The sequence below is a fragment of the Jaculus jaculus genome, chromosome 8, assembly GCF_020740685.1.
Source record: "Jaculus jaculus isolate mJacJac1 chromosome 8, mJacJac1.mat.Y.cur, whole genome shotgun sequence".
Classification (NCBI taxonomy): Eukaryota; Metazoa; Chordata; class Mammalia; order Rodentia; family Dipodidae; genus Jaculus; species Jaculus jaculus.
In genome coordinates, this window is record NC_059109.1 from 43,893,627 (window position 1) to 43,905,991 (window position 12,365).

Below are 12,365 nucleotides of genomic sequence, written 5' to 3' on the forward strand. Positions count from 1 at the left end.
TTGACACGCTACATTCCAGTTAAAGACAGTAAATTTCTATCTCTACCAATATCGGAGCTCACTTGTTCCAAATTCTGTTAGCACTGTCTGACAGGGTGAATCATGAGGGACTCTTCTCAGTGTCTGAGGCAGAACAAATGGATCTTGTAGATCCTGCCCCATCACTTGATCACTTTGGAAGCTGTTGTACTTTGACCCTTTAGTACAGATGGTCATTATCATGGTGGCTTACCCCTTTCCTGACCCCCAACCAAGACATACTTACTTCTTGTTCAGTCTATAGTCCTTTGCTTTACAAGCTGAGCTGTTGAAGTATGTAAGCCGACCTTATCTGTATCTTTCTACACCTTGGGTTTATGGTCTACACTTTTCTCCTCTCCTCTCTCTGTAGTCACCTACTTTTCTAAATTATTTTTATTTATTTATTTATTTATTTGACAGAGAAAGAGGGAGACAGGGAGAGACAGAGGAAGAATGGGCGCTCCAGGGCTTCCAGCCACTGCAAACTGACTTCAGATGCATGTGGCCCCTTGTATATCTGGCTAGCATGGGTCCTGGGGAATTGAACCTGGGTCCTTTGGTTTTTCAGGCAAATACCTTAACTGCTAAGCCATCCCTCTAGTCCTGTAGTCATCTACTTTTCTATACTCAACTTATCTTCAAATTCTTGGACACTAGCCCACATAGTGATCACACACAGACACACCTGGCTTTTTCTGATATCCCAACACTTAGGTTATATGCTTTCTTGGTTAGCTTTCTTCTACTAACGTGAAAAATTAAACTAGTCCTTCTCTCTCCCTTATTTCTTTCCATGCAGTCATTCTCACAACACGTTTTAATGAACTGGTCAGTTTGTCACCATTTTATAATTGAGGAAACAAAAGCAACTGATACGGGAAGGATAGTGCCCACATCCATCTTGTGACGAGAGGAAGAAAGGCTAGCCCTCGGCTGCTATGTGTGCGTTCACACTTCTAGAACAGCGCGTTCAATGGCCGGAGGCACAGGCAACTGTATTCTACAATAATTGAGAGCAATGCACATAACTTGAGGCATAAATCCATCTGGGGCTTTATTTCAATAAATGGTCAGTGGACTCCAGATGGGTGTGAATCAGAAAGAGCTGTGCTCTGAAGACTTCCAGTGGCCGGAGGAAGGCTGGAAGCAGACAGAGTATTCACCTCTGACCTGCTCTGACAAACTTCTCAGCCATGCAGTCTTTATGAATTCTTTCCTCCTTCCTGAACAAGAGACTCTCTGGCTTATGGTAAGGAAAAGATAGGAGGAATCTGGAATTTGTCAGAAGAAACAGAAATGGGTCATCTTACTGGCCCCCTTGCTTAGTATCTTTATTAGGTTTTATATGCATATAATATATTATGTACACACATACAATGTACATGAATGTGTACATATATTAGGTTTGTATGTGTGTGTGTGTGTGTGTGTGTGTGTGTGTTATATAAAACAAAAGGCTTCTCTACTGTTTTTTTCCTTTAAGATTTCATAAGATGTTGTTGTTGTGCATAGGGTACTAGCTGGCTAATTACTTCTTGGGCTAAATGTATGGGTTATTTTATTTTATCTTATTTTTATTTATTTGAGAGACAGAGAAAAGGAAACAGGGAGAGAGAGAAAGAGAGAGAATGGGTGTGCCAGGACCTCCAGCTACTACAAACGAACTCCAGATACATGTGCTACCTTGTGCATCTGGTTTACATGGGTCTTGGGGAAGTGAGCCTAGGTCCTTTGGTTTTGCAGGCAAGTGCCTTAACCACTGAACAATCTTTCCAGCCCTGTGGTTTATTTTATACCAACGTGTTGCAGAAGCCCCTTGAGGCAGGTTGAGGGTTCCAAGGTGTTCATGAAGCTTTGAGAGTAAAGGACATAATGTTTTCTCCTCTTCTGGGTCTTTTCTTGCCACTTGGAGCAATAATTTTTGAACTAGATCTTGAAGCAAATAGTACTGTGTTCAGATCCCACCCATAATCCCAAAATTGGCTTCCTGAAGTGTGTGCTGTGTGACTGGGATGTGTTGTTAACTTTTCTGACCTGCATTTCACCTGCCCCCTTCTGAGAAGGTGGCTTACTATGGACAAAGCACCTCGTCCCTAAGAGCCACTCTTGCCCATGATGCTGGTAGTTGTGACTAGGTCTGTGTGTTTGTTTCTGGCATGGGTTAGTAATTCACTTCTGACCTTTCTGTTGTTGTTTGTTTTGGTTTTTCAAGGTAGAGTTTCCCTTTAGCCAGGCTGACCTGTAATTCACTCTGTAGTCGCAGGGTGGCCTCGAACTCACAGCAATCCTCCTACCTCTGCCTCCCGAGTGCTGGGATTAAAGGCATGTGCACCATACCTGACTCCACTTTCTGACATTTCATACACACTAAACAGCCTATTTTCTGGGCACTGTATTATAGTAATATTCTTTCCATTCAATTTGATGAAGTAAACATATTAAGTGGAAAAGTAGAAAGATCATTGTCTATTCTTGGAGTACTTTAATGTGCTATGTAGCTTTGGAACTTCTGACTTAAATCTCATTCTAGACACTTAACATGAATGATTGCCTGAGCTCTCCTTAACTGCTGAGCCATCTTCCCAGCCCCCAAATGGAGTTTCTAATGGACAATCAGGGGCTACAACTCATGAGCAACAGAGGAAGGTAAAAGTCACTTTGGAGTGCTGAGCTCTAAGGCCGATATAAAAACAAGGCTGCCACAGAGGAGACAGTAGAAAGACGAACTTATGACAGAAAAGCTCATCTCCAGAGTATATCTCCTGGAGTATATGATCTGCACACCTGGGGGGTACCTGAGTGCTTCCCACCCTGGGTCAGTGGGGACCCTGCACATGTCACTAGTGACTTCAGGGCTGAATCAACTGGTTTCCTATAGGCTGCAGGCTGGTGCTGAGCTCTATTGTACCAGCCTTCTGGAATGGGCATAAACAGCATTGGTGCTTTTGGGTGGACAGAGATTGGGGCCAGAATCACTGGCAGAAATAATGTTTAAGGTCAAAGGCAGGTGTAGACTATGTGGAACTGTTCTTTTCTGCCTGGCATCTTAACTAGGTGGTGGGTGAGCCCTTGTGAAGAGGTTCCACGATCGTGGTGCTATCGATTCAGGGAGCGGAACTAGAGGAAGATGCCGCTCCATTCATGGGCATTGTGAGTCATCTAGAAGGCATGACAGACCTGCTTAGAAGCAAAGAGATGCATGGAGTTGAAATCGAGGGAGAATCTTGGATGAGTCCCTGTTCCTAGGCTAGAAGACTTCATCACCTCCTATAGCAGAGGGCTTTACCTCCTCTTTCTGAATGGCTTGTTTCTCAACCAGTAGTGTCCAGGGAAAATTCTCTTGTCCCCAAGTGATGTCCACCTGTGGTGCTGAAGCCAAGTCACCTGGTCTGTGCTAATGCTGGGAAGAAGAGTTGCAGCCCCCTCCTAGCTCCAGCTGAGTCATTTTGTTTATTTTTATTTTTTCAGTTTTTCGAGGCAGGGTCTCACTCTAGCCTAGGCTGACCTGGAATTCACTATGGAGTGTCAGGGAGGCCTCGAACTCACGGCGATCCTCCTACCTCTGCCTCCCGAGTGCTGGGATTAAAGGTGTGCGCCACCACGCCCGGCCAGCTGAGTCCTTTCGCCCTGGACATGCGTGCCCTGACTCCTGACCACCTCCTTTCTGCTCCCCGACCTTCCTCACCGTCGCTAACTGTTCCACGAAGGGCCCCATAACGTGGACCCTGAAGCAGGGGGAACATACTGTGCTGGCCTCTGCTCGGTTATTTCTCAGCTTTATCCAGTCAGAAGTCACACAAGTACTACATGATGGAGAAATACCAGTATGCAACCTCCACCTTCATCCGGGTGAGAAAGAATGAAGCGATAATGAGCGAAATCTCAATCTGTCAGTTCACTTGATCGGTGCTACGCCCTCTCCAGCACCTCATTACATGCAAGAGCCAAGAGCTCCTACCCAGGGTTCGAACGAGTGAGCCACGCCAAGGACGAATGGGACAAGTTTCCATTACAACATCTTTCTTCTTCAGTTTTGCAATTCCAGTCCCTTCTTCTGACATTGCACTTCAAAAGGGAAGGCAGGGCTGGAGAGATGGCTCTGCGGATAAGGCACTAGCCTGTATGACTCAGGTTCGATTCTCCAGAACCCATTTAAAGCCAGATGCACAGGTGGCACATGCGTCTGAAGTTCATTTGCAGTGGATAGAGGCCCTGGTGTGTCCATTCTCTCTATCTCATAAATAAATAAATAAAATAATATTTTTAAGCTTTTTTAAAAATGGAAGGCAAACCCAGCTCAGCATGTATTACAGTTTCACTCACCACCAAACTCCTGAACAGTTTTTTTTTAAAATTAATTATTTATTTATCTGAGAGCGACAGACACAGAGAGAAAGACAGATTGAGGGAGAGAGAGAATGGGCGCGCCAGGGCTTCCAGCCTCTGCAAACAAACTCCAGACGCGTGCGCCCCCTTGTGCATCTGGCTAACGTGGAACCTGTGGAACCTGGGGAACCGAGCCTCGAACCGGGGTCCTTAGGCTTCACAGGCAAGCGCTTAGCCGCTAAGCCATCTCTCCAGCCCCTCCTGAACAGTTTTTAAGAGCAGCCAGAGCACTGGGTTTCTGCATGCCTTCATAACTCACTATACCAAGAAAAGCACTATAATACAGATGACCTCCTGCACAGTGGAGCTAGTCCACCTGACTTTGAATCCTAGCTCCCTCACTACCCAAATCTGCCTTGGGCAAAGAGCTTAAAAGGGGCAGGCATGCATCAGCTCTCTGTTACTAATACTATTTTATAAATATGGTAATAATGTCTCAGAAACATACAAGTAGCCATCAAAAAGCAAGTGTATATGGGGCTGGGACAATGGCTTAATGGTTAAGGTGTTGCCTGTGAAGCCTAAGGACCCCGGTTTGATTCTCCAGCACCCACATAAGCCAGATGCACAAGGGGTGCATGTGTCTGGAGTTCGTTTGCAGAGGCTGGAGGCCCTGGCACGCCCATTTGCTCTTTCTCTCTTCCTCCACCTCTCTCTCTAAAAAATAATAATTTTTTTAAAAGCAGGTGCAAAAAATAAAGCTCTAAAAATGCATGAACTTTCAGCCATTGTCAAAGGATTCTTATAGGGACACCATAGTAAATGCTCAAAATTTCTTCTCACGTCAACATCTCCCTCCCTGAGGTTTTGCAATTAGCCATTATTCTCAAAAGCTGAAGGGTTTTTGGGACCTGCGTTTTATAAATTGCCTCCTTGGTGACTCAGCCCCTCCTCACCCACCTTGGTGATCTGCCCACACTTGCAGCTAGGAGGGACACTTGCCTTGGGAAGGCACACCCAGGTAGCCAATGCACCCCAAACTCAGGGAGATCTGGCTCTGTGAGTTCCTGTCACCTTGCTTCTGAGCCTCAGTGGGAAGGTAATCCATGGGAGGCAGGACCTGCTCTGGTGAGGAGCAGCCTGCCATCCAGCTAGTGCCTGTGCAGGGGGGACCGACTGGAACCCCCAACCAGGTGCCAGGCTTCCAGTCATACCGGCTTGCATAGCAGCCCACGGAAGGTAGCCAGTATCTTCTGGGAAGGGCTTCTACTTGTCTGCCAGCTGCTACCTTCCAGAAGCAGGGGTGCCCCAGAGGGGTGGGAGCCTCTCACCCAAGGATTGCAGCCTCAGGTTAGCGACTCACAAACCACTAGGCCTCCACACTGGTCACTTCTGGGCAGTGTTGCATTTTAAGGCTTAAGTGTGGAATCAGTATCATCATCCCATCTGGCTGCCACTCGCTTTTCAGCTCACCCATCCCTGTCCCTAGACATGCTACATAGCCAGCAGCCACCAAAGCCACAAACAGACGGGTGAGCTCTTTGCTTGCACACAGTAAAATGAGCTCTGTGGCAGGTAGTTGGCTACCAGTCTCCCCCTCTCTCTCCTTCCCCCAGAACAACATGGCCATCACCATGTTGTCATAGGCACATGAACTTATTTACACATCCACCCCATGGCCAGATATGGACAAAGTTTTTCCTCTATTGTCTGCATCCACTCAGTTCACCTACAGTTTTGCATCCTGATGATGCGATAGAATTGGAATCTGGGCTCACAATAAAAATGAATGGGACATAATCCTTGACATCACAGACTCCCATGGGGCTGCAGAAGGCCCATGGGAGAAGCATTCTTTCCATAGCTAATTACTGGGGCTGGCTTCCCAAAAACTTTGTTAGCCTGTTTGGAGATAGTATGTGTGTGTGTGTGTGTGTGTGTGTGTGTGTGTGTGTGTGTATGCGCGTTTCAGTGCTGGAGGTCAAATTATTGTTTTTTGTTTTGGTTTGGTTTAGTTTTTGTTTTTAGAGATAGGGTCTCACTCTAGCCCAGGCTGACCTGGAATTGACTCTGTATTCTCAGGGTGGCCTTGAACTCACAACGATCCTCCTACCTCTGCCTCCCGAGTGCCAGGATTAAAGGCGCACACCGCTGCGCCTGGCTTAGAGGTCAAATTAAAGGCCTCATGCATGCTAGGAAAATACTCTTTCACCAAGCTCCATCTCTAATTCCAGGAAAATACTTTTTAAGAAAAATTTCATCATGTTGAATGGAAAGTGGGGTTCCAACTTCAAGTCCTCCTTGTGAACACTTGCATTCTTATTGAAGCAGAGACAAAAAAAGGAAACTGAGTCATCAGCTTGTCTTGCTGCAAAACCCCCAGCATTTCTCTCTGTGGTAGAGAAGATCCCCTTTGAAAATCCAGCTGTGCTTGGCAGATCAGCCACCTCCTTCGGTTCATTCTGTCACAGGAACCAACTTCCTCTCATACTCTGGGTGGAGGCACCAGCTGCTATCTTGTCCCCACCCCAAGGACCAGCCACTGGGGAGGCTAGCCTACCTCTCACCACTTCCTTTCCATCAATGAAACCAAGTCTAGTAGCTTCTCAAGACAAGGGCTGATTCGAAAATCTTCCTTGAGTGGCCACATGTCACCTAGAGTCCTTCAGTGGGCTTTGGTTTAAGATCCTTGACTTCTGCCCCCCGCCCCCATGGCCTGAGTCGTTAAGACTCCCTCAGATGGGGAACATACAGCTAGCCAGAGAGCATGTGATGAAGGGTGTCTGTGGGTCACTGCACCCGCAAAGCCTGCCAGGGCAGCGTGAGAGTGTCTGCGGGGCCTTTCTTAATCTGCAGGCAGAGGGTACTGCCCTGACTTGTCTCTTAGACAGAGAGCAGCCTCTCCCTTTTTTTTTTTTTTTTTTTTTTTTTTTGCCAAGCCTGCAAATGAGAGCATGTCTAGAAGGGCAGCTGGACCCTGATAAGGGAATTGACTTATTTTAGCAACAAATAACTAGGTTGGCATCTTTGACAGCTGTGGCCGAGCCTGGGGAAACACAGGGCAGGGCAGGGCAGCCTGCTGGAGGATGATGGAGTGAGACGCTGTTCATGCCAGGCTCTGCTATGGCCACAGAGGACAGCAACTGCGGAAGATCCTCACGCCGTTGCCTGAGTCCTCCAAAGGCAAAGCAATGAGTGAAGGAGCACAGGCTTGAAGTCCCATCTGTGACTTTAGGCAATGAGGGTACCTCAGCTCCACTGCTCTGCCCCTGCACAAGTCACATCATCTCCCCACTTCTTGAGCAAGAAAATGATGTTAGGAAAGCACTAAACGCCCAGGAGCTCTGTGAGGTGACATAAAAGAGCTTGGTGTCAGAGCTCAGTAAGTGGTGCATCCTGGGGACTTGGGATGTTGCTCTGCACAGGACCAGGGCACCAGAATTTGAAAACTGGGGTGCTCCCAACTCTGCAGTGATGAGAGGTATGGGAAGTCCAAAGACAAGATGGAGACCTTTGCTCAGCATCAACTTTGCACAGCAGTAAGATACCACTCCATCGCCTATTAAACCCAAAGCGGGTGTTCTGTCCAGCAGAACACCAAATCGTCATGAGTGTGAGATCATACCAAAGCTGTTAAATGCTGTCACCCTGCCCACTAGTTGACCACACCTTCCTTGACACTGCACGGTGAGGGTCCCACAGTATTCAAGGATGCATGAAGAGAAAGTGCCTGCCCTTACAGCCCAGCAGGCCTCTGAAAGGGCTAGTCACCAGTCTCTCTCTTCCTCTTAAGACAAAGAAGGGCTTTTTTATTTTTTCCCCCAAAGTGACTCTTAAAGTCCCCATTTCTAAGTCTGTAACAGTGAATGAATGGAAGGGCGTCTGTCATAAACTGGGACTTTCATGCAGCCCAGCACCCCTTCCTGTGTGGGGATAAGTTGAAGAAAGCACATTTTTCCCACCGGCTTGCCAGCCTTCAACACATCTCGCGGTCAGCATGCTTTTGAAGAAAGTAGGTGTCCCATGCGGGCAGGAGAATCACTTCAGCAGGGATGTTGTGTGCCTTGATCCTTCACAAGGGGAAACACAGCTAATGCTCTGCCAGCAGAAGAGGCATCTGGAATGTTCAGTGGGAGCAGAAGAAAGGTGCATGCCACTCCCAAATCCTAGGGCTCTCAGATGCACTCCTCTTTCTCAACACAAGGGGTGCAGTTCCCTAGCAATGACCTCTGGCCACAGAGAAAAGCCCTAAGGGACTAGTACAGGGAGGACTCAGCCACCCCTCTGCTTTCCACCTAAGGCCACTTCTTCCTGCCGCACATGACAGCTCTGTTGCTAAACCGCCTTTGGCACTTTCCTTCCTTCTTGAAAGCCTGCTCATGGCCTTCCAGAGCTTGTCACTCCTAGAATGAAGCCACCATGGTGCTCTTCTTTCTCTCTCTCCCTCTCCCTCCCTCCCTCTCTCTCTCTCTCTCTCTCTCTCTCTCTCCCTCCTTTTTCTCTTTCCCCTTTGCCTACCCAGCCCCACGTCCTCCCTCCCTCTGCTAAGTCATGTAACCTTTTCCAACTCTCAGTTCCTTCCAGGACAACCATTGCTACCAGCACTTCCCAGGGCTCACCAAGGGACCATGCAGTCTAGGCCCTGACTCCCAAAAGATCAGGATGACCTGGAGAATTTGGCTTTTTCAGAAGAACAAGGAGACTGGCCGGGGGAACGACAAGAGTTCTAATCTTCAGAGAAGCGGCAAAAAGCAATAGGTAACATGCAACCCACTTCCCTAGAGCCTCGGAGACATCTGTCTCCACAGGCACTTTTCCTTAGAGTCCAGGCTAAGGGCTCTCCTTGACGGTGTTCTCCTCTTCTCTCCCACCCTGAGCATCTGTAAGTTTTGAAGGCCCCTTCCAGCTCCAGTTCGCTTTGGAAGCCTCCACTGTGGCCCCAGGTGCGGGGAGGGGGGGGGGCAGAAATCTTCCTTCCCTGAAACACACTGTGATGTTGTCCATCCCGTGGGTTCTAGTCCTGCTACTATCTGACTATGCCTTGACTATGGAAATCAATGAAATGGAGTTCATGCTCAGCATAGCTCCAGGCTGGGTGGACACCAGTAAGTTAACTAACCTCCCTGAGGCTCTGTTTGCGGACATAACGCATGTGAAAATACATAACTCAGAGTCTGGCATAGTGACATTGTACAATAAATGATCACTAATGCTATTGTTGTTACTAATTATGACCATGTCTATTACTTCTTGCACCAGGGACCACAATTCTACATTCTCCACCTAACCTTGGTCGAAAAAGCAGCCAGGTTGGACTGTGTCATGCTACCCCCCCCCCCCAACCTCCAGAACTAGTTTTAATAAATAGTTGCTAAGCAGAATTCCCTGGAGGCTGAGCTGACTTAATAACCCAACTGGCACTTCTTAAAAGAAAAATTAATTTTGCTAGCAATAGGCACATGGGTCGCAGAATTATCTGTCCACCCATAGACAAAGGAAGGGAGTCTTTGGAGTGGAGCCACACGGAAGACCTCACCCCAGCCCCTCCCTTCCACCGTCATCAGAAACCACCGACCCTGTCCGGGTGAGATAGTGGGTCTCAATGCCAGATCCCCATATTATTCTGGTAAGGGAGGCTCCCTTCTGTCTCTGAGGCTGCCAGCAAGGAATGAGCCCCAGTGTTGTCTGGCTTTCCCCCAGACTGGCGGAACCAGGAGGCTGCAAGCCCTGGACAGCTGTTCCAGTCATCAGTCGCCCCATGTGTCCCCCTTGCTCGAGGCTGGAACCACTTGGGCCCCCAGAACCTCGCGCAGAACCTATTCAAGCTCTCTCAAGTCAGTTGTCCGGTGCCTGGAGCTGACTGGGAAAAAAAAAAAAAAAAGCCCAGCTCAGTGGGAGCCGCCCTTGATGGCTGGGCTGCCCAGGGTTCCTTTCTGGAAAGCCCAAGGCCCCCTGCGTGCGGCAATTCTGTAGTCACCTTGCTGACTGCCCTACAGGACGAGCTGCTGCCCCGGACCCTGCCCGGCTCTGCCCAGCCGGCCAGAGCCAGTGGGCTTGGAGAGCCCTCGGGCACCAAGCCTGTTGATGCAGACAGACACCGCTGAACAACCAGGATCAGTTCTCCTGTGCCATGTGCTCTAGCCTCAGCCACTTCACCTTGGCTGCCCAGCAAACTTTCTTCCCCTTTCTTTTTCTCCTTTCCGCAAGAACCAACTCTCCAACAACCCTGCTTTCCTGAACCCATTCCAAAGACGTTCGCGCCTAGGTGACTGCGGGTCCCCAGGGGCCACCAGCTCCGGAGTGGGCGGGGGGGAGTTCCTGCCCAGCCTGTCTGGCACTCCTGGATCCCGTTCCACTCACCGATCTGTGGCTGCGCCAGGCTCAGCTGCACAAGGCACAGTCCCCAGGCTGCGTGCCACCAAAATTCGCCCATGGTGCGGGAGCGAACAGAGGGAGCGGGCGCCGGGAGCCGGAGGGTGGCGGTGCGCTGGTACCCGGGAGAGGGCGACGAGGACCCAACCTGTCACCGGCTGGGGGTCCGCTGGGCAATGAGACCGCCTCGGAAGTTGGCTGCAGTTTTTATTCGAGGGTTGCAAGAGTGACCTAAGAGGGAGGGAGGGAGCGCGCGGAGGACACACCCAGGCAAGGGGGCTGTGACTAAGCCGCCGGCGGAGGTTTTAAAGAAGAAGTCCCCGCCTCCTTTCCCTCTTCCCCGCGCCCCCGCCCTGCCCACTGCGGGGAGCGCGCGCCGGGGAGGTGCCAGGGGCTCCCCGTGCCCACCGCGGTGGCCATGGGATGCGCCCGCTTCCTTCTCCCGCCGTCCCAGCCCGCGCAAGACCTCGCCCCGCCGCCGAGTTCAACCCCCACAACCCCACCCCCCCCAGGCCTCTCCTTTCCCGCTAAATTTCTGGGAGTCTGCCCCACGGGGAATGAGTCTCTGGGTTTCCCAGGCTTGCGGGGACATTGGGGAGGAGGTGCGCGGATGACGATGCGTCCCGGCAGAGCTGGGGACGTGGGAGTGCTCCTTCGTTCCCCTCGGAGAAGTGAAATCCCGATGGCTGGGGAATCTTTGCTTCTGGTCAGGACTGCGCAGAGGAAGTTTGTGGTGGCCAGCCATGGAGCTGGTATTTGGCCATACTAATCCATCGTGGGATGGGACAGCCTCCCATCTGTCCTCCCAAGTAGACTTCCATCCGTCCCGCCATCTACCAATCGTCTCTGACATCCTTCTAGGGCTCATCTATCCATCCATTCCCCTGCCCCTCTTCCGGTTCACCTACAAATTCTTTCATCCAGTCATCAATTCTTCCACTCATCTACCTACTTAACTTCTCATCCATCCTATCAGACATCTTCTTCAGATCTATTCCTGAGCCCACGTCCACCTAACCATCCTTCCCCACCGGTCCAGACTCATCTCGCTCATCATCAGTATATCCACCCACCATTTTCACCATCTTCTCATCCACACATATTCATCAATCCTTTCTCACTTCCACTTACACTCTGTCCTATGCAGGCTTTAAAATACTCCGCATCTATCTTACCCAACAAATCTCAAAGACAAATGCATGGGCATTGCCACTTTCTTCAAGGGAGACATTTGGGGGGTTTGAACATATGTTAAAAATCGTATTTGAATCATAATTCCATACCTACCTATGAGTTAATATTTTGAAAATCAAAAACAGCACTTATTCTTTATTTTTTTATCTTCAATATGTATTTATTTGAGACAAAGAGAAAGAGGCAGAGAGGAAGTGAGTGTGGGCACTCCAAGGCCTCCTGCCACTATAAACTGACTCCAGATACATGTGCTGCCTTGTGAGTCTGGGCACATGGGTACTGGAGAGTCAAATCCCAGGCTACCAGGCTTTGCAAAAAGTGCCTTTAATCACCGAGCCAGCTCTCCAGCCCGCAGAAGCAGTATTTCTTTTTAATCTAAACTACTGAAGCTAAATATGAGTGGACCTCTTGTCCGATGAGTTACACAGAAAATGTGGGTGTGGCATGGCCCT

General features: G+C 49.4%; 1 protein-coding gene across 6 annotated transcripts in view; it reads right to left on the minus strand.

Moving 5' to 3' along the window:
• Window positions 1-11,006, minus strand: part of Cd44 (CD44 molecule (Indian blood group)) — a 97,475-nt gene extending 86,469 nt beyond the window's left edge. Inside the window, exon 1 of one of the 6 annotated variants that reach the window (XM_045156301.1) lies at window positions 10,708-11,006. In XM_045156301.1, coding sequence (XP_045012236.1) covers window positions 10,708-10,780 — 73 coding nt within the window. In that variant the 5' untranslated portion in view covers window positions 10,781-11,006. The remainder of the gene's footprint in view (window positions 1-10,707) is intronic. The other 5 variants (XM_045156302.1, XM_004660809.2, XM_045156303.1 and 2 more) reach the window with 5 other exon arrangements.
• Between the last annotated feature and the right edge of the window lie 1,359 nt (window positions 11,007-12,365).